The following is a 22,794-nucleotide window of genomic DNA, read 5'->3' as shown; positions in this document are numbered from 1 at the left end:
ATAACTCAAAAACTGGATAAGATTAAAAATTAAAATTTGAGATTTAAACTTAGTTTTGCTCATTCAATGAGTGTACAAAATGTTAAGATAATTGGATGACATGAGGTAAAAAAGTTGGATCACTTGATATATGGAATGACCCCAGTGGCATATAACTGAAGGAGATCTAATTGAGATACATAAGAGTGTTAAAAGGTACACAGAAATAGCGAAGCACCAAGTCTCAGGAATTGCTTTTTAATCATTCTGTGATCTTCTGCATTGCCTGTACTCCTTGAATTTCATTGCCTTCTGATCTCACTGCTTCTGCCTGTCTACCCCTCTTGATTTTGTATATATTTCTGCAACAGAGGACGACACTTCATGCCTCTGACGAAGTGGACTCTAACCCTTGAAAGCTAAGTTAGTTTGTCTTTTAGGTGCCACAAGGCTCTTTGCCATTCTTGCTTTAATATAGTGTTGTCCCTTCTCTTGTCCTTTACATAGATTTACTGCAGCAGTTCCACCTTTTTCTTAGAGAAACCAGACATGCAGAGTTCAGTCATTGAGAGCATGGAATTTTTTGCAGGAATTAAGGTACGCTGAAAAGAAAACAGTGCATTGTGTAGTTATGACCCTGTACCCCAGAGGTGGAAAAGCCATACACCCAGATGAAGTTGGACTACAACTCCCATCATCCATGTTGGCTGGAAGTTGGAATTCCTACAACGTCTGGAGGGCCACAGGACCCACACTTGCATGTTGTACTTGGATGTAAGCCCCATTGAACTCAGTGAGGCTCACTTCTGAGTAGATATACAGTATGTGTAGATGGCCCTCCACAAGTTACTAGACTGCTACTCCCATTATCCCTGTCATTGGCCATACTAGGGTTGATGGGAGAATCCAGCAACATCTGGAGGGCCTCAGGTTCCTCACCCCTGCTGTATAGGATTGTGCTGTAAGTCATATTTGTCTTCACTGCAGTGGTGCAAATATTCAGAAGAACAATATTGTAATATTTGCTAGTGCAAGAATTTTTCTCTGTTGGCAATAAAATTAGTGGTGTGATAGCATGTAAAGGTAATAAGTGGCACTCCAAATGCACACAATTTTTCCCCTGAGTTGGACCCAGGCATGCTGTTCAAGCTTACCCTGTTAAGAAGTAAACCCCATTGTATATAGGATTCCAGCCTGAGTTAATTACACCTAGGTCCCATTTAAATCACTGTGAAAAGGCTGCGTACACACCATACATTTAAAGTACCTGATGTCCCTCAAAGAGTCATGGAAACTGTAGCTTGCCATGGTTGCTGGGATATGTAGTTATGCAAGGAGTAAACTACAGTCCGCAGGATTCTCTGGGGGAAGTCATGTGCTTTAAATATGCAGCGCGTAAGCTTTCTGAGACTTGACATAGTGGGAACTAAGTGCAAGCTAAATTGGTCTTCGTCAAACCATTTAAATTATTTCTACTAAAGAGTTGGCATGCAATCATTTTGTTTATTTGTTTAAATCAGCCTGTGTTTAGGCACACTCTGTGGAGTTTCCTTATAAAAGCAAACTACTTTTGTATTCCTTTTGCATGGGGGGGGGGGGAATCTATTTTGCAAGATTACTGAAATTAAGTCCGAGGGAATTTTTTTTAATTGCCATCATCACAGCAAGGTTTACAGTTGGATGTTATCTTATTGATTGCCTTTCTGTTGTTTTCTACAGCTGTAAAAACCAGTTTTCGCTTTAAATTCTTTTCAGCATTGTTCTGAACATTTACTGTGAGATAATTCCACACGGATACCTTGTGTTCATAGCATGTTCCTTTTCTTATATTCAGCTACATCCTGAGGCACTTATAATATCAGAAGATGGAAAGGAATACAGACTGACGATAGAAAGCAAAATTCCCATTCCTTGTCCTCAAGCTAGTCAGCTGGAAAATGACTGCAAAATCTCATTAAAATTAAGAACAATAGAGGAAGGTAATTTCTTCTTCAATTTTTTTTTTTAATTGGCTTGTGCCTTGAATATGTACTTTTTATCCTCATTTTGACATGTTCATGCATTGCCCTGCTCAGGTGATGCATGCTGGTTGCATGGCAGCCTGTGCTGGTCCAGGGGGGAGGTTACCGTGGGGCGAGGTCCAGGACCTGAGTTGAGGGTCGGCAGACAGTCCTCCTCGGGCGAAGTGGGGTCCACAGCGAGAAGCCGGGCAAGGACAGGAACTCTGGGGGAACAGGACTGGATGCTGGCCGAAATAGCTCTTCAACGACGTTGCTCCCGCAACCTGGGACCGGGTTGACTGGCCTTTATCTTCTCTGAGGCCAGGGGCAGTCTCGGCCCCCAGGAGACCCGCCTCTCCTGGCCTTAAGGCGAGCACTCCTCCTGGGAGAAACCATTTCCCTTCGCCTCTCTGCCCTGAGCCTCTGCAGTTACTGGACCCAGGGGTGACTCACCTGTAGGCACTGAGTCCTCAACCACCTCCGGAGCCAGAGTGGATTCACCTGGTGCCTGCTCCTGAGGATCCGGCACAGGTGCAGGCGCTTCAGAATCAAGGCCCTGCCCCAGTTCAGCCGGCCCTGGAGGCGGGGACTCCTGTGCAGGCTGGGATTCCTCCGGTTCAGCCTCTGAATGGGATTCCCAGGCTATCACACAGCCTTTGTGTGAGGAGCCAGCACTGTGTTGCAGTTCAGAACTCTAGCTTAGCTTGCTGCCTTTTGGCACAGTGGAAAACACCATGCCAATGCCCATGTTAAACTAAGATTAAACCAGTGTGGTTGCAGGAGGGTTCATCATGTTCTTTTTCTTAGTCACAGGTGTGGAAACTGGGCTACATAGAATACAGAAAGCTACCGTATACTGAGTCAGCCATTGATCCATCTAGCTTATCATTGTCTATACTGACAATAAGCATGGCCCTCTAGGGTTCTAGACAGGAGATGTTCCATGCCCTACCTGGAGATGCTGCAGTTTGAACCTGGAACCAGCTTCATGCAAGGCAAATGCTCTCACTGAGCTATGGCCTTTCTTTGGTAGTAATTCCTTTTGTCTGTTCTGAATTTTTGATTCCTACCTTTTCTCACCATTGACCCATAGTGACCGGGACTGATGGGAACGCCAATGGCATCTTAAGAACCAAAGGTTCTCCATTCTTCATTCTTGACCTAAGGCAATAAGATGTATTGGTGTCTGGCACTGGCTGTGTTGTGATAATGTTGTGCCCCACCCCAATCTCCAAGCAGTGTGAGATTCAGGGCTTTCAGATGCTTACCCAGGGTTCATGTCTCCTTTGGGAATGAGGCACGGTGGAGACTGTGGTGTCTTTATGATATATGGTTTGTTCACACATAGGTACAACCTGATGGAGGGGCTCACAGTATTAACACCCCAAGAGTTGAAGGAGGGGACCCTGCCCATTTGTTGTCTCACACAGAGCCCCTTTCCTTTGTCTCCCTTAATGGTCCATTACCAAGGTGATCACCTCATCAGGAAGCTAGCCTGACTTATATTTTAATACTCGCTTGTCAGGCATGGAGAGTCCTCTCCTTCCCTGGTAACTTCATTGGCATGAATCACAAGCAGTTTGTATTCTATAGTCCTTTTTATTCAGTCATCTGGTTGCAAAGCAATAATCCATATCTCCCCACAAAGAGAGGTTGTTGGCTACTCTGAGCCTTTCCCTTCCATCTCCAGCAACATCCTGGGCGCCAATGGGAAGTTTCACCCCTCTGCATCCTATGTTCTCTAATATGGAGAGACCTATGAGCCCGAGGAGAGAGGGGGTCATCCAGTCTCTCTAGGGAGGTCTCTGCTGGCTGTTCCCTCCCTTCCCCCTCTTCTTCAACTATCTTGTAGCTAGGTAACTCCTGCGGAGGCTGTGCAGCATTCTTCTCTCTCTCTCCTACTGAAACTGAGCGGTAGAAGGGATGTGAATCGTTCTCCTCCTCCTCCTCTTCAGACAGAAGCTGATTTGACTGAGGATACACTTCCCAATCCTATTCAGACCATTCCCTGACATTGCTGTATCCAGGGGTGAGAAGGGTCTCAGCACACAGCCTGACACCCCAATAACACATTTTCCCACCCCTGCTTCATGCTTGTGTGCACATGATAACATAAGTAAATTTTGGAGGTAAGAAAGAGCGATGAGATAGAAGTGAGTAATGTATACAAGATCCTGCAAGAGGTTAAACTAGTTGCCTCTCTGTTTATTTGCAACCTGACAGTTATATCCTGCCACTTCCCCAAAAAACTGCTTTGATTTTAACAAATCACTAATGCTAAAAACAGAACTCTGTTGCATCTTAAAGAGAAATCTTGCTAATGGCTGTCTGCTTTGGAACAGGTAAAGGTCCGCAGAGCTTAAACGTGGCTCTTTCTTTTTGCTCTGTGGAGCTTCTTCAGCATCCCTGCCACAATGGGACGTGTGGCCACGCCAGCATCCATTATACCGCGGTGACAGATTTCACCCGAAATGGAGAAAGAGTAACCAGAATTGCGGCAGAACCTATTGTGAGCGACAACTTCCTGTGGAATGGCTACATGGTGGAAAGTATTCAGGTGGAAACCCATTCCGTTCAGTCTTGATAAAAGAAAAAGAAATCACTTGGAACTTAGCTGATGTAAACTGGCTAGGTTTTCTCTTTTTTTGCACGTTTTTAACAATGACTTACGAGCATCATTTATAACGACATTTCTAATTCGCATAGCATGTCGTTTTGTTTTGTTTTGTGAAATTCTTTCAGGGCAGGGCTCTCCCAAGGTGGCTTACATGTATATATAAAACATGAAATAAAAACAGCACTTGGACATCTTAATTGATTAAAAAGCTATTTTAAAACCATTTTGCCACCTCATCAGAAGCCTCTAATTGATGGATAAATTTAGTTAAAAACATTATTGTTTGCTAAAACATAATGAAAAGCCAGTGATGACTAGCATATTCCTTGGTATGTGTGAGGTAGACCCCCTTAAGCAGCCGCTCTATACACCATGTATGGGGGAAACCAGTGACCAAATGTTGCTGGCCTACAACTCTCAACATCCCTGGCCTTTGGCCAGTCAGGCCGGCGCTGATGGGAGTTGTAATTCAACAACATCTGTGAACGGCACAGATTCCCCATCGCCTGCTCTGCACACTTACCTGATACAAGTAAGTCTCTCTGAAATTAGTGAGGCTTAGAATTGAAGCATTGCTGTGTTATTTACTTGTAAGTCAAGCTCCGTAATCAGCACGTCAATATATTTGAAGGATTCCTGATCAGCTGATTTACCTTAATGTCTTCACTTCTTTTAAAGGTTACTGTGAAAGATCTGCCCTCTGCCTATTGCTACTCTTTTACTGACCCACATATCATTACATTTGATGGCAGGTAATTTACAAACTTACTCTTTCCCCTTTTTCTTTTCAAGAGAGGATTTTTTTAAAAAAATCGTGGGCACTAAGATGAATACATTAATATTTTTTATCTGTCACTTGTTAATCGAAACCTTCTCCCACCCCATCAAAATGCTGGGGAGAAAGGCTTTAGTGACTTGCTTCAACTCAGTGACACCGGTTGCTATATTTATGAAGGAAATCTGTTCTGTCACAATGAAACACAGCTAGGGATGATCGTATCTTCTCAGCAGTTCTACAGAATATGTCCCTAGAGATGAGTAATGGTGGTTACATTGAATGCTCCGCACCCACAATGCGTAGCCAGGAATGAGCGTGTGCTTATAAAAACCCATATTATGTGAGCATTGACTAGGCAAAGAGGCAGTGAGGTTTTTTTATTCAGCCCAGTCTCCTAGCAACTACCTGAAATTCACACAGGTAAGTGTGGCCTGCCTGAATGGTATTGGAAAAAACTGTCCATCATGCCATTCTCACGTCATCACAAAACCTTCCCTTTAAAAATGAAAAGGTATTATTTAGGGAGTTGGAGGAACATCAACACACCAAGGAATGGGGAGGGAGTGATTAAATAATAATATTGTGGAATATAGCTTTCACCAACCTAGTGTCATCCAGGTGTTTGGGACTACAATTCCCATCCGCCCCAGGCTGATGCTGGCTGGCAGTGGTGTAGCGTGGGGGGTGCAGAGGGGGCCGGGCGCAACATCTGGGGGTTAGGGTTAGGGGGCGCAAATCCACGGGTTAGGGGGCGCAAATCCACAGGTTAGGGGGCGCAAATTACTTGCCTTGCCCCAGGTTAGGGGACGCAAATTACTTGCCTTGCCCCGGGTGCTGACAACCCACGCTACGCCGCTGCTGGCTGGGGATAACGGCAGTCGTCTGAATGATCCGAATGCCACAAGGTTGGTGAAGGCTGAGGCATACTCTTTTGTTTCTCTTTCAAACAAATAAATAACTTACTTTCTTTTCCTGAGCAGTAGGAAGTTCAGTGCAGCTATTACCTGAGTAAGGTAAGGTTCCATTAGAGGACAGGAGATTGGGTGCTTGCCATGTCTGGATAATAACTGTGCTATTTACAATTGTGGAAGCTGCATGAGTAGCATGGAGCTGTTGAAGCAAAGCACACATTGCTCAAAGAAACTTTAGCATCTCTAAGTCCAAAATCCAATATCCCAAGCCAAATCCAAAGTGGTTTCTTTCAGTTCTCCTTGTACAGGAATTCTTCTGGGGGAATTGGCTTCACCCTACACCCTGGGTGTGAGCAGAGATAATAAGTCTACACGTCATGAGTAAAAATGGCTCTCCTATAGCAGTTTCAGCTCCCTGGGGAGAACCCCCGCCCCCAATAATCTTTCTTCAGTCTTGAAAGGAAAAAGAAAGTTCCAGAAACATCCTCTGACGAAGGCCAAGTTAAACCCGATCCTCAGTCACAAACAGTTTGTCCCTGATAGTTTTTCTTTTTCTTCAAAAATTGCAGCTATGGGGGCAGTAAACTAAAGTAGGCGTTCATAACGCTTTCCCCTCATTCAGTTTCCACCCTAAAAACTCCTTAACCTCAATAACTTTTTACCCTTCAAGTAAAATGATGCAGGCACCATATTTTCCTTGGCAGGGCAAAAATTGTTTGGGGGGCAATTTTTAGTGAGAAATGCAAAAAGGAAAATGATTAAGAAATCATCACTGCCACCCAATGTTGGCCTTCGGCTTTTGTTTGTAGTCCAGCTATATTTTGTAAATAAAAAGAAATCTGGGATAAACTACACGCAACAGAATGCTAGGTATAATTTGACTTTAGTATTTCAGTGAGGAAGTGCACAATCTTGTTCATGGAGCAAGGCCCTTTAAAACTAGGCAGAACATACCTGTGAGTAAACATGCATAGGATTGAGTTATAAAAAAAACTGTTAGAACAGCCCCGCCCCCCAAGTTAAATTTAAAAATGACAACATTGGATGAATCGGCACTGCATTAAAATAGCAATTCGTAAAAGTGATGATAATTTTGAAACACAAATAATTTCACATGCTCTCCTTTTTTCTAGGATGTATGACAACTTTAAAACGGGAACGTTTGTGCTATACAGAAGTACTTCCCGTGATTTTGAAGTCCAAGTACGCCAGTGGGACTGTGGGAGCCTCTACTACCCAGCATCATGTAACTGTGGGTTTGTTGCCCAAGAAGGGGCTGATATAATAGCTTTTGACATGTGCAGTGGTCAGCTACGTGATTCGCAGCCACACTTATCTGTGAAGAGCAGAGCTTCAGCAGACAGCGGCGTCAGGATCACTGAATCATATTCAGGAAGAAAAGTCACGGTGTGTTGATCCATTTTATATCTGTTGTAAAGCAACTTGATTCAGGAGGAGTTTCCTGTTTCCTTTTTAATCAATGCACATATATAAGCTACTTTCAGACATTAATGATAAACCATGGTTTATCGTTGCATAAAGAGGCTTGGCTGAGCCTTGGGCTTCTGCATTGCCCAGCCCTTCTCCTCCAACTTAGCCATGAGGAAACTAGGAGCTTTTGTTACCCACTCTTAACTAACCACAGTTTAGCATTAGGGATTTTTAAATTTAAAAAATCCAATAAACATACATGGGCTGTGTTCGGACATTAATGATAAGCCATGATTTATGATTATCTAAACAAACATGGCTTAGTCTTGGACTTGTGCATTCCTTCTTTCTGCTACTCCAGTGTGGCCACGAGGAAATTAGAAGCCTTAGCTGCAATTTTTATGTCTAAACCTTGATGAACTGCAATTAGTCTTCACTATGATTACTGAAAGGGACGTGGGTGGCGCTGTGGTGTAAACCACTGAGCTTTGGGCTTGCCAATCGGAAGGTCAGCGGTTCGAATCCCCACGCTGGCCACATGACCCGGAAGTGTCCGCGGACAGCGCTGGCTCCCGGCCTCTAGAGTGAGATGAGTGCACAACCCTAGAGTCTGTCAAGACTGGCCCGTACGGGCAGGGGTACCTTTACCTTTACCTAAATGCCCGTAAGTTGCAGGCTTACTGCACAGCACTGTGTTTAAAAGATGCATTTTCAAAGGAAACGAACCCTGTGCAACAACTCCACTTGCAACTGACTGCTATATTCAAGGGACGGAGGCCCTCAGGACAACCACCCACAAATCTGTAAATGGTAGGGAGAATTGTCACTTTGACATGGATACATAGGAAAAGTTGGCTTATCGACACAAGAACCTCTGTGATGGTTCTCGTTCATCCCTGGACCACTCCCAAATCCATCTCAACCTCAGGTCACCAGATCATGTGGGAGAGGCAGAGGACTGTGACCCAGATTCTACAGCTAATATGACCAACAGGACAATGGGGTCAGGAGCTTGTCCCGCCCTCCTCCTCTGGTGTGGTCACAAGGAGATCAGAATCTTTTGCTCCTGCTTTCAATTAACAATAGTTTAGGATTTGGACATATGATTAATCTTAACTATGGCTTATTGAAACAAATCTGCTTTATCAATCACAGTGGCTTCTTTCAGTAATCATAAAAGGTAAAAGTAAAGGACCCCTGACAGTTAAGTCCAGTCGTGAACGACTCTGGGGTTGCGGCGCTCATCTCGCTTTACTGGCCGAGGGAGCCGACGTTTGTCCACAGACAGTTTTTCCAGATCATGCAGCCAGCATGATTAAGCTGCTCCTGGCGAAACCAGAGCAGCGCAAGGAAACGTCGTTTACCTTCCCGCTATAAAGCGGTACCTATTTACAGTGGTGCCCTGCAAGATGAACGCCTCGCAAGACGGAAAACCCGCTAGACGAAAGGGTTTTCCGTTTTGGAGGCGCTTCGCTAAACGAATTTCTCTATGGGGTTGCTTCGCAAGACGAAAAAATCTTGCGAGTTCCCACGGGTTTTTTTCCCGCTTTTTTCGCCCTTTTCCTAAGCACTAAGCCGCTTAACAGCTGATCCGCTGATAAGCCGCTTCTCAGCTGATCGCTAAAAGCCGCTAGACCGCTAATAGCGCTAATCCGCTAAGCTGTCAATGGGCTTGCTTCGCAAGACGAAAAAACCGCTAGACGAAGAGAATCGCGGAACGGATTCTTTTCGTCTTGCGAGGCACCACTGTATCTACTTGCACTTAAGGGTGCTTTCGAACTGCTAGGTTGGCAGGAGCTGGGACCGAACGACGGGAGCTCACCCCGCTGCGGGGATTCGAACCACTGACCATGTTATCGGCAAGTCCTAGGCGCTGAGGTTTTACCCACAGCCCCTCCCGCGTCCCCCTTACGGGCATTTAACTTGTGTGCAATCAGCTTTACGCACTTGGCAAAATAGAAAAATAGAAAATTTCGAATAGGGGCAACAAAAAAAGACATTGGCAATTCCCCCCCGCTGTCGAGCTCAATGTGTTTGACTAAACACAATTTTGGCTTTAGGCGTCATCCTTGGAATGTATTCCTTGCGTAAGTTGTGGGCTTACTGTACTTAAAAGACAGAAAAAAGGAGTCAGAGTAATTTGTTTCATCTCCAACACGGTCAATAAATGGAAACCACAGTCTGAAAAGGTCTTCTTGTTCTCTCGGTGTGATGCCATTTGTTTTTAGATCTCGTTTTCTTCCGGAGCTTTTATTCGAGCCGACGTGAGTGAATGGGGAATGAGTCTAACTCTCAGGGCCCCCAGTTTGGATTATAAACACACGCTGGGCCTCTGTGGAACATTTGATGGCATTGTGGAGAATGATTACCACAATGTGGACGGAACTGAAATCACTAGAGGAGCTGATACTTACACATCTTTTATTAATGAATGGAGGTAATAACCAAAAGTCTTATCAGTATCTTTTATATTATTGCAAAGGGGAGATCTATTCATTCAATTATTTGTTTATATTCCGCCTCTCCTCCAAGGAGCTCAAGGTGCCATACATGTGAGGGGTTTTTTTGCCTTCCCCATTTTATCTTCGCAACAAACCCTCTGAGGTAGAAACAAAATAAAAAAATTCCTTCCAGTAGCACCTTAAAGACCAACTAAGTTAGTTCTAGGTATGAGCTTTCGTGTGCATGCACACTTCTTCAGATACCAGGTATCTGAAGAAGTGTGCATGCACACGAAAGCTCATACCTAGAACTAACTTAGTTGGTCTTTAAGGTGCTACTGGAAGGAATTTTTTTATTTTGTTTTGACTATGGCAGACCAACACGGCTACCTATCTGCCTCTGAGGTAGGTTAGGCTAAGAGACAGTGACTGGGCCAAGGTCACCCAATGAACTTCATGGCTGTGTGAGGATTTGAACCCCGGTCTCCCAGGTCCTAGTCCAACACTCTAACCCAGGCATAGGCAAACTCGGCCCTCCAGATGTTTTGGGACTACAACGCCCACCATCTCTGACCACTGGTCCTGTTAGCTAGGGATGGTGGGCGTTGTAGTCCCAAAACACCTGAAGGGCTGAGTTTGTCTATGCCTGCTTTAACCACTATACCACACTGGTAGTATTGAAATAGTGCAATAGTACAAAGACTTATTTCTGCTCTACCTTTCTTCTGTCATGGAACCCAAGGTAACATACACGTGGTTCCCAGCCTGTCTTCCATCCAGGCACTGACCAAATTTTGAAATGTTGTACCAAAATGCCCTGACTTCTTGTCACTTAAAGTTAATTATGAAAATGATAACAGCAGGAAGGGAATGTGGAATCTAGTTCCCCAATAACATTAAAAAACAATGAAAAGATACTGCACAAACTTACACAATCTCCATTTTCCATTTAATTAATTTCCCCTGTCATTATGAATGTGTCCTGTTCCATAGCTTAAGGTCTCTGATCTTTTTATCCGCACACTGAGACAATCTAGGCTCAGGGGATGGCAGGTGTGTCACCATTATTTGTGTATTTGTGTATTTATATATACATACACAAAAAACCCAGCTATATAGCACTGTGCAATAATGGACACTGCGCTTTCAGAAGGATATTGACAAATTAGAGTCCATAAAGGCAACAGAGATGCTCAACAGTATAGAAAACAAGTCCTAGGGGGTTTGAAGGAACTGCTTAGCCTGAGTGGGGAACAGTCTTCAATTACCTGAAGGGCTGTCACATAGAAGAGAGCAAGCTGTTATTCTCTGCTGCCCCAAAGGGCACGACTATATCTAATGGACGTTAAGTTATGGGAGGATACTTTTTGGTTGGGTGGCAGGAGAAATTTCCTGATGGTTAGACTGGTTCAACATTTAAATGAATTGCCTAGAGGTCTGGTAGGATTTCCTTTGCTGGAACAGAGGCTGGACAGCCAAATGTCTAAAAGGAAAATTGCTATGGTAACAAGTATCACAAAGCTCCAGTGGCATGAACAGTTCTCGCCTCCCCCCCCCCCCCTCTATCCATCCATCCATGCATGTTGCTTGTTTGGATAGCAGCCATGTTGAGATTTTCCATTTGTTTTTTTGACAGGATTTCACCAGGAGAGAGTCTGTTTGACCAAATACCGGATCTTTCAACTCCGGCCAAGGAAATAGTTTTTTGTAATTGCAATGCTGGTGACGTGGGAGAAGACCAACCAGCAAATAAACTGAATTCTGTTTTTGAGGCAGAATTGTCTTTGCCCTGCAGAAGAAACAAACAAAACGCTTGGCTCCCTTCCTTGATCCCGGGGCTGGATGTAACCGCTGAGTACATCGGCTCGCTTGATCCTATCAGGGGCTTGAGGAAACGTGCTTCTGTGCTGGAGGAGGTTTCTTCTGCTGTTCCCTCCAGAGAGGGACGCTCTCTAAATCAAAGAGCTCTTCAGACAGCAACCCCAGAACGCACGGCTCTCTTTCTGAACTCAAAGACAGGATTTACAACACACAAACAGGCTGTTTGGGGCCGGGGAGCTGACAGCTACACAGACAAATTTGGCAGCCAGCAGCGCCGCAAAAGACATTCACACCCAAAGCGCCAACATGACTACGAGTACCTTTCTGTGTTTCCATCCCAGAGCCTAAGCCAAACAGATCTGGACGGATTTAGCTATTTCTTCCCAGAAGATCACATGGCTGACCCATACCAAGAGCCCATGTCTTCATGGCCTACGCCTTCTGGCCTCACTGAGTCGGATGCATTGAACCTTTGCCAAGAGACAGTTGCCAATTCCAGCATAGTGAGGGCTTGTAAGGCTCTCCTCGGCCAGCGGGTCAACGATGTGGTAGACTTGTGCATCAAGGATCTGCAACTGAAAGACGACCTCAGCTGGGCAAAGGCAGGCTTGGCCCTCCTAGAAAACGAATGTGAAAAGAGAGCTTTGGAAGAAGTTAATTACCGCACCGGAGAAGAAGACAAGAGATTATCTGAGGACTTGCTCTTAGCACTGAAGTGTCCCAACCTCTGCAGCGGGAGAGGTCACTGCGTTGAATGGGGCTGTGCATGTTTTCAAGGCTTCAGCTCGTATGACTGCAGCACCTCATCTGGTGAGTCAAGTTACAGTTACTAGCGTTCTTTCTCTACCCCACAGCAAGCCTCCTTATCCAACATCTATATTCTAATCTGTAAAACGGTCAGCTTTGCAGTCTGTTCTGCATCTGACCTGTTTCCTAGAGGTAAGTCATGTAATATTTGGCTCCTGTTGTGCCAAATTTAACCACTGCTCACTGGAACACTAGTCTCAATTACTAGCTTGGGAGAATAGTACAATTTCACATTCCACCCTCCTTAGAGAATGCAGCCAGATGCCTCTATTTGGTATTTCTATTAGATACCCTTTAGGTCTTTTATATAATGCAACACAGTCCTTGGTGGGTGGAGAGGAGCACCATGCTGGGGGGTGTCTACATGGGGTTGCCTGGTTCACAGCCCCTCATAAATTGTGCGCCCAGGGCCATGGCCACCCCTGGCACCCCCCACACTATGCCTCTGCCAGGAGACCGTGTGGCCTCCTGATTCAGCTGTTATGGAGAAATAGAGCTGAGTGTCATCAGCATACTGATGGCAACTCACCCTGGAACTCAATGACTGCTCCTAATAGCTTCATGAAGATATTAAATAGCACTGGAGATAAGACAGTCCCCTGTGGCACCCCACAGCATAGAGGTGCTGAAAGACACTCTCCGAATACTCCTCTCTGGACTGAAGGGAGGATTAAAACCACTGTAATACAGTGCTCCCAATTCCCATTTCCCGGAGCTGGTCCAGGAGGATGCCATGGTTGATGATGAGAGTGTTGGCTATTTGCAGTGTTGCAGCGCTGCAGAGAGCTTGCTGGGGAGACCATGCATTAAAAAGGGACTCTAAAATAACTTAAACAAGGTTTTAATTAGAAAAACAAAAACTCCTTATACACTATACAACAACAAACCAGACCCAACCGCCAACCCATCCCCCAGGGTAATGGGAGAGCTAGGTGCTGCTCCTTATATACTACACCCAATTGCTGACACAGCTTAATCAGTACAACTCAGCAGCACCTGCTATGTTTCACAGCTGTAAAGCTGGGTCTCGTTATTTTGCTCTGGCCCTTGCTCTGGCCCCTTAAAGACATACACATTGGGTGGAACAATGATGAACCTTTACATTTAAAGAAACCATTCAACAGAGAGACCAAGAACAAGGTCCCACTCCCTGTGTCCTGCTCTCTATAAAGATAATTCATCAAGGCAACCCAGACTGATTCCATTCTGTGGTGAGGTCTGAACCCAAATTGTAATGGATCTAAATATGATCCCCGTATTCTTTGCGCATATGAAACAATTAGCGTATCCAAGTAAGAACACTTCTCTCTGACATTCAGTTTTCTGAGCGCTGGGGATATTTTTGGTTGGAAAATTATTCAAATAATGGAATAATGGAAATTTGAGGTTAAGAGACAAGTGTGCCCCCATGCTCACTGTTTGTGAAACCTATGTCTCCCTTTAACAGAACTCAGTATGTCAAATTTTCTCAAAGAAATTCAATGTGAAATATGTTGAAATTAGTTTATTTCTTTGCCCAGGTTTTGTGTCTGTAGTGCCCTATTTTCTTCATATTTGTTCGATAGGTATTTGTTGGCACAAAAGCTCTGTCATACTGTTTACACGAAGGGCCTGTTGATTGACTCGGTGTGTTTCACTTTCTGATTTTCGTTTTCAAGATCAGGTTCCGGAAATTACAGAGCTGAACAATGGAGGGTTGTGTGATGTCCGGCAGTATGACTGCACAACTGTAAGAGTTTTTGGCCGTGGATTCATGGAGTCGCCAGGTCCCAGATGTGAAATTAATAACTTGCAGGTGGATTATTTTATGTCGTATTGATAAAGGTTCAGCGTTCAGGTTTTTAGAACCTGAAGATCATGTAAGCCATTCTGCATCCGTATTCTCCATATTCAGGCAGTTGCTGACTGAGGAAATCATAGGTGGTACAAGTGGTAGAGCCTGCAAATAGAAGGCTATGAGAAACCAAGTTCAGCATGGTTTTCTTTTCTTTTCTCAACTTTATTTTTTGGCCCTGTGCAAAGGTGACAAACTGGAAAGTCCCATGCAGACTTGTGGGTGCAGCTACTTGGTTCTGCATTACTACTGGTTAAGTATGAAGACTGCGAGCAAAATTTACAGGACAGTTTTTGTAGGGGAGAAAGCAATTACTCAAACTGGAGTTTATCCAAGACCCTTGATCAATTGACCAATGTCAGAAGCCTGAGCTAAAGGAGCTGAAACTAGCACCTGGCCTCTGAGATATAATACAACTTTCAAAAAATAAATAAAAAATCCCTCATGTATAAGAAATTCAGTTTTCCCATTTTCTTTTTCCAGCGCACCTTTATACTTGGCTCCGTCCAGCTGATGCTGAGGTTATTTTGGCAGGTTATATTACAGTGCAGGCTGTGGATTTCCCTTTGTACACAACATGGATCCTCTCATCAGCAAGTCAGTTTGAAACCAGAAAGCCAACAGCACATTTACATTCCATTAAGTTAAGAGCTGCTCCCCAAACTCCTAGTGAGACAATTATTGGGAGTTCACTTATCACAGCTTGAACTGTCTCACTCCTCACTCATTGCAAGCTGGAGGGTTTTAATAACACTTTCAGCAGCAACACTCTTGGTCTTATGCTCCCCTCCCCCCCAAAAAAGGTTCTGTGGCCTATCCTTTTATCAAGCAGATAAAGTTTTGGCTTGCCATGTGAGTCATTAGATCTGAATAATGTCTAATTTTTATGTTTTGCAAAGGGAGAAGAACAGCCATTGCTATAACTTCTGGCACAACCTGAGATCTTTTTGCTCACATACAGCACAGCCTGACCTAATTAGGCCTGCAGTCCTATTCTCATTTTTCTGGGAATAAGCTCTGTTGGAAACAGTGGGACCTGTTTCAGCACCTGTATGCATGGACCTTGTGTTGCACAGCTCCTGCAATCCACCTTACAGATGGCATACTTTTTTCAACTATGCCTACCCACTGTCATCTTTATTTCTCCCCCCCCCCGACTCCCCTTTTTGTGTTTGTGTTTTTGCTTAACATTCAACTTGAATACTCCGTGTTTGAGGGAACGTGAAAGCTTGTGCAGTACTTTGCATTTCTGTTGTTTCTCAGAAAGGTATTATATATTTGAGTTGCTCCATATGAGGGATGCTGGTGGCACTGTGGTCTAAACCAATGAGCCTCTTGGGCTTGTCGATCGGAAGGTCAGCGGTTCAAATCCCCGCAACAGAATGAGCTCTTGTTGCTCTGTCTCAGCTTCTGCCAACCTAGCTGTTTGAAAGCACGCCAGTGCAAGTAGATAAATAGGTACCGCTGTGGTGGGAAGGTAAATGGTGTTTCTGTGCACTCTGGTTTACCTCTCGGTGTCCTGGTGTGCCAGAAGCAGTTTAGTATTGATGGCCACATGACCCAAAAAGCTGTCTGTGGACAAACACTGGCTCCCTCGGCCTGAAAGTGAGATGAGCCCCACAACCCCATAGTCACCTTTGACTGGACTTTAATTGTCCAGGGTTCCTTTAACTTTTCTTTTTTTACCTTATATGTGGGAGCAAGCAGAAGGGTTTTTACTCTTTACGTGGCCCATGGACATTTCACCCACTATGTTGTAAATAAAGAGTTCACTGACAGAAAAAAAAATGACCCATTGTCAGTGGATGAAGCTAGGTGCTTGTGCAGGTTGAATGAGAATCATTTCAGGGTATGCAGCAAAAAAAGTCCCTCCTCTAGAAGTAGATGTGAGATGGCGTAGATCAATGGTTTAAGCCATTTTCTTGCTTGCACTGGTTTTGCAATGCAAATGACACACGCAAGCTGGGATCTACTTGTATTCTTCAGTGGGGGGGGGGGGACTGGTTATTGCCAAGTGTCATGGCCTAAATCTAAATTAGGGCCTCCATTGCTTAAAAAAAAAAAAAGCCTTGAGGACATCCAGTAACGTATCTTTTGCCATTTTGCTATATGGCTCTGATTAATGCTGCAGAATACTTGCCCATTTTGTACCCCCAGAACTGCCAAATCGGGTCAAAAGAGGTGGCAAATTAAGGTACTCTGTAGAGATTTGCTTCATAAAACAGTTAGATTATTTGTATATCTATTTGTATATCACCGTTTTGTTTATAGGGTCACTAAATCAGGCATTTTTGGTCCTTTAATTCAGTACAGTGATAACAAGTGGGTGCTTGGGGAATCTTTATTCACCCACGCCACTTTCCACAACACCAGGACTGTGGATTGCCAACTTCCCACTGAGGGACACCAGAATGATGGTCTGGATCTTGTGGATGGCCAACCCATTGCAAAGTGGCAAATTAAGGTAGTCTCTAGAGATTTACTTCATATAGTCATATAGCGACTGAGATAATTTTTTTAACAAATCCTGCAGAAGTAAGCTGAGGAGGTGCATGAGCATAACTTGTAAAACCATTAAAAAAATCATCAAAAGGCACACTGGGGGGGGGATGCACAAAAGAAACAAGTTTTGCTCTCTGTTTATAATAGGTCACCCAGAGATCTACCATTACTTCCCGTTATATCTTCTGCTTACCCCTGCAGTATGTAGGAATCAAGCTTAAAATATGTAGGGATCTAGGTAGGATGTGCATGTTGTCAATTGTGAAATGCACCATAATCCCCTTTTGGGTACTTATATAACTCACAGAACTGTTGCTGTATGTCTAAACAGATTTCTAATGACGGGTTCACTTATAGCAACCCTAAAACAGTGACATTATTTGACGGAGCTTGTCAGATATGTGACCCACAATCAAATGGATTTTGCACGTTAAAGGCAAGTGTCTTATTTTTGTTGTTGTTTTGCTTTGAATATTTACAACCTCATTAGGGCTAGGAGATAAATCTAGCAGAGATGTCATCTCATTAAATGAAACGGAATAGATTAATCATGTACAATTTCAGCGGAGTGATCAATTAATTAGTCAGTTAAATATGCAATACACAATTTCTGGAGGGGCAACAGTGTTAATCCGTTATAGCTGTGAGTCTTGTGGCACCTTAATGAGTTGTTGTTGGCATCTGTCTGTCTCGAGAGATGATAGGGTGCTCCTCCGGGGGTGAAGCCAAACCGCTGGAGTATCATAGTGCCTGCTGTGGCTGCAGAGAACTTTAACTCATAACTGCTGCCTCCTGCGTTGTTTTTGCTGCATTAGCAGCGCCAAAGTGACCTCTCTGGAGTGTAAGCCCTGGCAGTGTACATGAAGGTCCTGGGCTGCCCAGATGGAGAAGCCCCCCACTCTTGGCCTTGCTGATGTGATACAAGGGGAAGCAGAGCAATACATTTGGCAGGAGCCTGGCTGCAGGAGTTGCTGGAAGGAGGTGTACAAGACGTGATCCAACCATCTTGGGGACTCCACTCCAGATTTGTGTAGGGTTTGCTCCTTAGCAAGGGAGCGAGTACAGATTTTTCCTTGGGGTATACTCCCTTAAAGAGCAACACGTTTATTTATGGCACATGTATTCATGACTAGAGTCCACACCATCAGGTGCATAGGACCAACAATACTGTCCTAGACATGTCTGCTCAGAAGCAAGCCTGATTGAGTTAAGGTTACAGATAGGTAGCCGTGTTGGTCTGCCATGGTCAAAACAAAATAAAAAAATTCCTTCCAGTAGCACCTTAAAGACCAACTGAGTTAGTTCTAGGTATGAGCTTTCGTGTGCATGCACACTTCTTCAGATACACAGAAGAAGTGTGTATCTGAAGAAGTGTGCATGCACACGAAAGCTCATACCTAGAACTAACTCAGTTGGTCTTTAAGGTGCTACTGGAAGGAATTTTTTTATTTTGTTTTGATTGAGTTAAGTGAGACTCCCAGCTAAATAGGAGCATCTGGGGAGTTCCCCATTGGCTAGCAGCTCCAACCAGGATGGCCAATAGTCAGTGGTGATGGGAACATGAAACTTTTAAGGTTCACAGGTTGGAAGTAGGCAGTCTGTTACTGGTAATGCCTTACTTCCCAACTTTACTCGTAATGCTGCTTCCCAACTTCCAACTGGGTTGACTGGATTCATTCCAGAAATAACTTCTGATGTGTTTGTTGGTTGTTTCCAGAAGGGAAAGTGCTCTCTTTCAGCCCTTCCTCCTCCTCCTGTCCTTAAGGTGTCTCATACATCTCTAGGTCTAAGAGGTTATCACGGCCATGAAAATATCACTTCCTTGTGTGCACTACTGAGTCTCACATCTCCTAAATTAAGGATGGGGAAACTATGGCCCTCCAGATGTTCTTGTACTCCAATTCCCACCATCCCTGCTCATTGGCCATGTGGCTGGGTTTGATGGAAGTTGGAGTCCAACAACATATGGATGGCACCAGTTCAGGGAAGGACGTGGTAATTCTGTGCAAGTTTACTCAGAAGTAAGTCCCACTGTGTTCAGCAAGAATTCTTCTATGGCAAATTTCTACAGTATTTGCAACCCAAATTTGCAATCTGCTATAGAACAATACAATACAGCATTGAATTTAGTGATCTACTACAAAACCCTCCCAATAATTCAGATTAATGGACCTTTTGCGTGATCAAGAATTGAAACACCAAACTCAGTAGTTTCAACACGGCACCTTGAAATCCTATCAGGTGTGGACTACAAAGGATTTCCTGAATGCCCCACTGGAAGGCATGTCGTTTGTGCAAGAGCTTGGCCATACTCGGTCCAGCCCAAGTTCTGTTCATTTTAGCGACAGTGGTGTAGAATACCTTTCTGAAGACCTGGCTTCAGAAGTTGTGAACTCTCTGAAGCATGCAAAAATTAGATTGAGGCTGGGGCCATGTGAGAATAACTAGCAGGCCACTGCTTTGACAGTTTATGGCACATGAATAAACATGCAGGAAAAATATTCTTAATGAATCTTAATGAATGATGTTTTATTTCTGCAAAGGAGAAAACATGTAACATAGATGGACTTTGTTATGGTGAAGGTGACACAAATCCTACAAGCCCTTGCTTACTCTGCAGACCGGAAATATCAAAGTTAACTTGGTCAGTTGCTGAAAGTAAGTTCTAATTAGTTATGAAGCTCACTGGTTCAGATGCCTAAACCTAACAAATGATTTGTATTCTCAGATTCATGCATGTTTTCCATGTGCATACCAATGTTTACAGTAAACTGTGAAGGGGAGACACATCTCCAGAAAGTTGAGGAGGAGATACATATGTCATGGAGCTGGCAGTGAGTCAAGTGGCCCCCAGATGTTCTTGGACTACAACGTACATCATTCTTTACCCTTGGCCATGCTGGGTGGAGCTGATTGAAGTTGAGAGTCCAACACCATCTTGGAAGGCCACAGGCTGTCCATTCTTGCCTGAGAGTTTGGAGCAGCACATTACCTCTCTAGACTTTATGACTTGTGTACCTTCTCATGAGAAACAGAAACTTCAGACAAAATTTGCTATCTAGCAATTGCTTACCTTGCATCAGCTCAATTTGTTCCTAGCTGCCTGTGCCAGGATGATGGCTAAAGTTCATCATGGGTTCATTTTCCTGATGGGTTTGTGCCATTTTGTTCTGTGGTGTAATGCTCTTGGGGGAGGGTGATGTTTATTGCATGTCGGTAGGTCATGAAACGCGGGTGGCGCTGTGGGTAAAACCTCAGCGCCTAGGACTTGCCGATCGCATGGTCGGCGGTTCGAATCCCCGCGGCGGGGTGCGCTCCTGTCGTTCGGTCCCAGCGCCTGCCAACCTAGCAGTTCGAAAGCACCTCCGGGTGCAAGTAGATAAATAGGGACCGCTTACCAGCAGGAAGGTAAACGGCGTTCCGTGTGCTGCACTGGCTCGCCAGATGCAGCTTGTCACGCTGCCCACGTGACCCGGAACTGTCTGCAGACAGCGCTGGCTCCCGGCCTATAGAGTGAGATGAGCACACAACCCTAGAGTCTGTCAAGACTGGCCCGTACGGGCAGGGGTACCTTTACCTTTAGGTCATGAAATGTGTTTCTTCAAGACCTGTTTGCATCCATTGGCACCTGCAAAGAGGTCTTGAAGAAACACATTTCATGACCCACTGAATGTTAAAGAGCCTTGAGTTGGATCCAGACTAACTTAACTAGACTTAACTCAGCTAGAGCCAGGGCCTTCTCGGCTGCGGCTCCAATCTGGTGGAACGCTCTGTCACAAGAGACTAGGGCCCTGCGGGACCTGACATCCTTCCGCAGGGCCTGCAAGACAGAGTTGTTCCACCAGGCCTTTGGTCAGGGCGCAGCCTGACTCCCTCCTCTGGCAACCTGCACAGAATCTTGCTTAATCGGTTGCCATTAACTTGATTTTAATTTAATTTTTATAATGAAATATTTTTAGAATGTGTGATTATTCGATTGTTTGATTATTTGATTGTTGTTAGCCGCCCTGAGCCCGGCTTCGGCTGGGGAGGGCGGGATATAAATAAAATTTATTATTATTATTATTATTATTATTATTATTATTATTATTAACTGAAGTCCCATTGGTTTCAGAGCAACCTGCGATTAACTCTCTCCCATTGAAATTCCAGGAAATGGAATTGTAGTTGTATCTGATTCCTTGTATAGATCAATGCCTGCAATCATGATGGGCACAGGGAAGTGGGAAGCAGGAAACCAGTTTGTGCAGGAACTCACACACCCCAGAGAAATCCCTTTCAACAGATGCTTAGAGCCAGTGTCACAGACTGGTTGCACACCTTTCCTCAACCTGGCAACCCCCAGGTGCAGTTGGACCCCCAAATCCCATCAGGCCCAGCCAGCATGCCCAGTGGTCAGGGGTGATGGGAGTTGGTATCTGACAATATCTGTAAGGCACCAGGTTGGGGAAGGCTGACTTACTGCAATGCTTAATGAAAAAGCACAAGAGGATATCTCTGTTGGTAGAGAATGAGACTCTTAATCTCAGGGCTCTGGGTTTGAGCCCCACATGGGTAAAAGATTCCTGCATTGCAGAGGGTTGCACTAGGTGATCCTCATGCTCTCTTTCAACAACAGCTCTATGATATGGGATCAAGTAAAGCACTGCAGTCAGGTGCACATTTTGTATAGGCCCCTAACAGTGGCTATGTAAGTAGGTGGGGCACAGATAAAAATTTCCTGATGTCATCCGTTTTTCCTATTTCTCACTTTGTGGCTGTTCCATTTATTTCCTTTCAGACAACCAGCCTCCTGTATTTCAAAATATGCAAGAACGGCTGCAGACCTTTTATGGGGAGGATTTTGTGTATCAGTTCTCAGCGACGGACGCAGAAGGCTCTGCTGTCGCTTTCTTATTGAATTCCGGCCCGCCAGGTGCCAGTCTTTCTCCCGCTGGACTCCTGATATGGAAGGCGCTGTCGAAGAAGCCTGAGCTGTTTACCTTTTTCATAACGGACGACTGCAGTGCCGAAACCAAAGTTGCAATCGAGGTAATAGCTATTGTGGTCAAATAGCCAACGCTAATTGCTATCATGCAGCCATGACAAGAGCTCCATTGCAAATGGAATATCCCATTCAAGAGTAATTATAGCCTGCTGTTTATTGGGCATGTTTTGTAGGTCAGCGTGAAACCATGTGACTGCTTAAATGGAGGGTCCTGTGTGACCGATACCAATTTCCCTCCTGGAAGTGGGAAATATCTGTGCATCTGCATGCCAGGATTTGAAGGTGACCTTTGTCAAGTGAATACCAATGACTGCACATCCAACCCCTGTGGCCTTGGCAGATGTTTTGATGGAATAAATAGCTTCCGCTGTGAATGTACACCTGGGCTGCAGGGTGAATTGTCACTTATTCTACATTTACATAACAATAATTCAATTACATGCATGATTTCAGGCTCCAGTTTACTGTGAGGTTTATTTAAGCAGAACAAATATTTTTCAAGCATCACTGAGTTAGATCTTCGCGTACGCCTCTTCAGGCCAGTTAAAGCCAATGAGGAAGAGGGGTAAAAGCTTGGCTTTCAAAAAGCTGGTGTGGTTTGCGGATTACAGTGGAAGCTAGAATAAGGAGTTAGAAAGCACAGTGCAATCCTATACATGCCTACTTAGAAGTACATGCAATTGAGT

General features: G+C 44.5%; 1 protein-coding gene across 1 annotated transcript in view; it reads left to right on the top strand.

Moving 5' to 3' along the window:
• VWDE (von Willebrand factor D and EGF domains) overlaps positions 1 to 22,794 on the top strand; it is a 58,833-nt gene that overhangs the window by 20,696 nt on the left and 15,343 nt on the right. Inside the window, exons 6-18 of the mRNA XM_081834032.1 lie at positions 487 to 576; positions 1,814 to 1,958; positions 4,322 to 4,536; positions 5,275 to 5,348; positions 7,419 to 7,692; positions 9,945 to 10,153; positions 11,794 to 12,788; positions 14,444 to 14,580; positions 16,928 to 17,083; positions 17,453 to 17,557; positions 19,665 to 19,779; positions 21,902 to 22,152; positions 22,282 to 22,501. Coding sequence (XP_081690158.1) covers positions 487 to 576; positions 1,814 to 1,958; positions 4,322 to 4,536; positions 5,275 to 5,348; positions 7,419 to 7,692; positions 9,945 to 10,153; positions 11,794 to 12,788; positions 14,444 to 14,580; positions 16,928 to 17,083; positions 17,453 to 17,557; positions 19,665 to 19,779; positions 21,902 to 22,152; positions 22,282 to 22,501 — 2,986 coding nt within the window. The remainder of the gene's footprint in view (positions 1 to 486; positions 577 to 1,813; positions 1,959 to 4,321; positions 4,537 to 5,274; positions 5,349 to 7,418; positions 7,693 to 9,944; positions 10,154 to 11,793; positions 12,789 to 14,443; positions 14,581 to 16,927; positions 17,084 to 17,452; positions 17,558 to 19,664; positions 19,780 to 21,901; positions 22,153 to 22,281; positions 22,502 to 22,794) is intronic.

Source organism: Podarcis erhardii, assembly GCF_964252035.2.
Source record: "Podarcis erhardii genome assembly, chromosome: 12".
Lineage (NCBI taxonomy): Eukaryota > Metazoa > Chordata > Lepidosauria > Squamata > Lacertidae > Podarcis > Podarcis erhardii.
Note: the sequence above shows the minus strand (reverse complement) of the source record. Positions and strands in the feature narration are given on the sequence as shown.